Consider the following 4422-nt stretch of genomic DNA (forward strand, 5'->3'; position numbering starts at 1 on the left):
TTTTTGTGTTTTTACTAGAGATGGGGTTTTGCCATGTTGGCCAGGCTGGTCTTGAACTCCTGTCCTCAAGTGAATTGCCCCCCTCGGCCTCCCAAAGTGCTGGGATTCCAGGCAAGAGCCACCGTGCTCTGTATGCATCTTTGTAATGGATCTTGTCTTTTATTATAATAACCATGAGAAAAATTCCGATTTCTCCCACCCTATCATTTAAGAAACAGAAACATCTTATTTAGTACCAGGTATATGTATGGCATTATTACAAAGTAGTAGTCCTAAGTAATGATAATTAAGACAGCAGAAAAGAGGTTGATTTCTCCCATGAAATACATTTAAGCCTCTTATTAAAGAGGTAATGTGATGCCATCCGTGACTTAGGAGCAGCAGCAGGGAGCAGGCTGCAGAGAGGATCAGGGCAGACATGCCCAAGTCGAAGAACCACAGTCCCGAAAATGGCACAGAAATGATATCAAGAAACCCCGATCACAAAGATATGAATCCCTTTTTTTTTTTTTTTTTTTAGTAGAGACAGGGTTTCACTGTGTTAGCCAGGATGGTCTCGATCTCCTGATCTCATGATGCACCCGCCTCGGCCTTCCAAAGTGCTGGGATTATAGGCGTGAGCCACTGCGCCCGCCATAACCCAATTTTATAAGTAAATAAAATGTGAGGCCGGGCACGGTGACTCACCACAGCACTTTGGAAGGCCGAGGCAGGTGGATCATCTGAGGTCAGGAGTTCCAGACCAGCCCAACCAACATGGAGAAATCCCCGTCTCTACTGAAAATACAAAATTAGCCTGGCATGGTGGTGCATGCCTGTATTCCCAGCTACTCGGGAGGCTGGAGTAGGAGAATCCCTTGAACCTGGGAAGGGGAGGTTTTGGTGAGCCCACATTGTGCCATTGCACTCCAGCCTGGGCAACAACAGCGAAACTCCTCTCAAAGAAAAAAGAAAGAAAGAAAGAAAAAGAAAATGTGAAACAAATACATTAAATCACTTGCCCAAGATTCTGCTAATAAGTGGCAGAGCTGAGATTTGAATTCAGGTGGGTTACTTCCAAAGTATATGCTCTTACCCAGTAATTAGTAACGATAATAATAATGCCTAACTTCTGTTTTGTGCTTTACAATGTATAATCAACATTTCATACAGTGGCAAGCAGGGAAGAAGTTAACTGCTGAACTAAATATGAATTCCAGATTGGGGACTGAGGTTGCAGTACAGACAGTCCTCGCTTTGCACATTAATGCATGACTGAAAAATGTGCAAGCTGAAGTCATACACAATGACCTTAATCAATGGGAAAAATTACAATTGTTCTATGACCTTTAAAAATTATCAACCATCAAAAACCCTGTCAGTTATAAATGTATAGTGAAATGAAAAAATATATACCAAAGTTGATATTTATTTATGGCCAGGTGCGATCTTTCACACCTGTAATTCCAGCACTCTGAGAGGCCAAGGTAGGCAGATCACTTGAAGTCAAGAGTTCGAGACCAGCCTGGCCAGCATGGTGAAACCTCATCTCTACTAAAAATACAAAAAAAAAAATTAGCCACATGTGGTGGCGCACGCCTGTAATCACAGCTAATTGGGAGGTTGAGGCAGGCGAATTGCTTGAACCGGGGAGGTGGAGGTTGTAGTGAGCCGAGATTGTGCCACTGCACTCTAGCCTGGGCGATAGAGTGAGACTGTCTCAAAAAAAAGAAAAAAAAATTCTAATAAAAAATTAGAAACTGTGAGAATTAAATTCTTTTTATTTCCTTGTAAAAAAATTCCCAAGAGTAGTTGGAGCACTGTTTGCCACCTTCTTGTCGTATGAAATAGCTTTTTTTATGCCTTGGCAAATTGCCATATTTCTTTCTAAGTTTTTATCTACTTCTAATATTTTATCCTTTGTGCTTTCAATGTTATGAAATACCTCCAAGAACTCCTTTAATGTGAAAGTTTTTGCTGGCATCACTTCTTCTGAGACATCTTCAACTTTTTCTGTCACAGCTCCATTTCTTGTATATGTTGGTAAGTTCATTTTCCTGCAGTTCCTCTGACTGTATGTGTAGGGTCTCCAGTGGCAGCAGTGTCAAAATTCCCACAGTCATCTATTTCTCCTATAACTCCACTGACACTCAATTTGAATTTCACTTCCAGCATTATCAGCATTTTCATTTTTGTTGCTCAATTCCCTCTTTTTTTTTTTTTTTTTTGAGGTGGAGTCTCGCTCTGTTGCCCAGGCTGGAGTGCAATGGCGCAGTCTTGGCTCACTGCAACCTTCGCCTCCCGACTTCAACCAATTCTCCTGCCTCAGCCTCCCTAGTAGCTGGGATTATAGGTGCCCACCACCACGCCCGGCTAATTTTTGTATTTTTAGTAGAGATGAGATTTCACCATGTTGGCCAGTCTGGTCTTGAACCATTGACCTCATGATGCGCCTATCTCAGCCTCCCAAAGTGCTGGGATTACAGGCGTGAGCCACCGCGCCCGGCCAGATAAGAATCTCTTAAGGAGGTGGACCCCAAGTTCCTGAGGAACATGCGCTTTGCCAAGAAGCACGACAAGAAGGACCTAAAAAAGATGCAGGCCAACAGTGCCGAGGCCATGAGTGCACGTGCCGAGGCTATCAAGGCCCTTGTAAAGCTCAAGGAGGTTAAGCCCAAGATCCCAAAGGGTGTCAGCCGCAAGCTTGATCCACTTGCTTACATTGCCCACCCCTAGCTTGGGAAGTGTGCTTGTGCCTGCATTGCCAAGGGGATCAGGCTGTGTCGGTCAAAGGCCAAGGCCAAAGATCAAACCAAGGCCCAGGCTGCAGCTCCAGCCTCAGTTCCAGCTGAGGCTCCCAAAGGTGCCCAGACCCTTACGAAGGCTTCAGAATAGATATCTCCGTCTGCCAACTTGAGGACAGAAGGACTGGTGCGACCCCCCTGGACTGCCGTCTGCATGGGGCTGGGGTCCTCCTGTGCTATTTGTACGAATAAATCTGAGGCAGGAAAAATAAATAAATCAATAAAGAGGTAATGTTAATGTGTAGATTTGGGCATCAAGCATTACGACTTAGTTTCACCTTGCAAAGACAGGTCATTTCAGGGGAAAAAAGCTTCCTCCTTTTTTGTTAAGGATTTTTCTAAGTGAATACTGTTAATAGCACTATTGTGTGTGTTTCTCCCATGTCAGTCTATCAGGTGTTTGAAAGTGTGGCTAAGAAGTATGATGTGATGAATGATATGATGAGTCTTGGTATCCATCGTGTTTGGAAGGATTTGCTGCTCTGGAAGATGCGCCCGCTTCCTGGGACCCAGCTGCTTGATGTTGCTGGAGGCACAGGTAATGTCGAGTTTGGTATCCTTCACTACCGTTGAGCATGTTTTACAGAAATTTGTAATCTCGGCTCACTGCAACCTCTGCCTCCCAAGTTCAAGCAATTCTCTGCCTCAGCTTCCTATAGTGAGCTAGCTCACCTAACACTAGGCTGAAGATGGTAATTGAAAATCAGCATACTTATAGCTTCTAAGAAAGGCATGCACTTATCTTTTTGACTGAATATCATTCAAAAATGTAGAATGACAGTTTTGTGCCTGTCATGTTTTTGTAATCTCGGCTCACTGCAACCTCTACCTCCCGAGTTCAAGCAATTCTGTGCCTCAGCCTCCTGAGTAGCTGGGATTACAGACATGCGCCACCACGCCTGGCTAATTTTTGTATTGTTAGTAGAGACAGGGGTCCACCATCTTGGTCAGACTGCTCTTGAACTCCTGACCTCATGATACATGTTCCTTGGCCTCCCAAAGTGCTGGGATTAAAGGTGTGAGCAACCGTGCCTAGCTGCCTGTCACATTTCTAAAATACACAGATTGACTTTTCCTCTCTTTTCCGCTTTTCCTCTTTTTTAGGGGATAGGAAAAGCCTTTTATTACTTTATATAAGTTTTCGAGGCTGCCTTTTCTGCTTGATTTGCTGTCACATCGGATATCAAAAGTTTGTGCACGGTCCTTTGTTACTTCTTGTACACTGAGCATTTGGAGAGAAAAATGTCATGATTTTACACAATGCATCTTGGTGATGTCATTGTACATGTTAAATTACATTAGAGACTGGACGTGGTGGCTCACACCTATAATCCTAGCACTTTGGGAGGCCGAGGCAGGCAGATCACCTGAGGTTAGGAGTTCAAGACCAGTCTGGCTAACATGATGAAACACTGTCTCTACTAAAAATACAAAAATTCATCGGACAATAGCTGGGCGCAGTGGCTCACACTTGTAATCGCAGCACTTTGGGAGGCCGAGGCGGGCGGATCACGAGGTCAGGAGATCGAGACCATCCTGGCTGACATGGTGAAACCCCGTCTCTACTAAAAAAATACAAAAAACTAGCCGGGTGAGGTGGTGAGCACCTGTAGTCCCAGCTACTCGGGAGGCTGAGGCA

General features: G+C 44.4%; 1 protein-coding gene across 1 annotated transcript in view; it reads left to right on the forward strand.

Moving 5' to 3' along the window:
- Positions 1-4422, forward strand: part of COQ5 (coenzyme Q5 homolog, methyltransferase (S. cerevisiae)) — a 27664-nt gene that overhangs the window by 2297 nt on the left and 20945 nt on the right. Inside the window, exon 2 of the mRNA XM_011948599.1 lies at positions 3172-3321. Within this exon, the coding sequence (XP_011803989.1) occupies positions 3172-3321 (150 nt within the window). The remainder of the gene's footprint in view (positions 1-3171; positions 3322-4422) is intronic.

The sequence above is a fragment of the Colobus angolensis genome, unplaced genomic scaffold, assembly GCF_000951035.1.
Source record: "Colobus angolensis palliatus isolate OR3802 unplaced genomic scaffold, Cang.pa_1.0 Scaffold28, whole genome shotgun sequence".
Taxonomy (NCBI): domain Eukaryota; kingdom Metazoa; phylum Chordata; class Mammalia; order Primates; family Cercopithecidae; genus Colobus; species Colobus angolensis.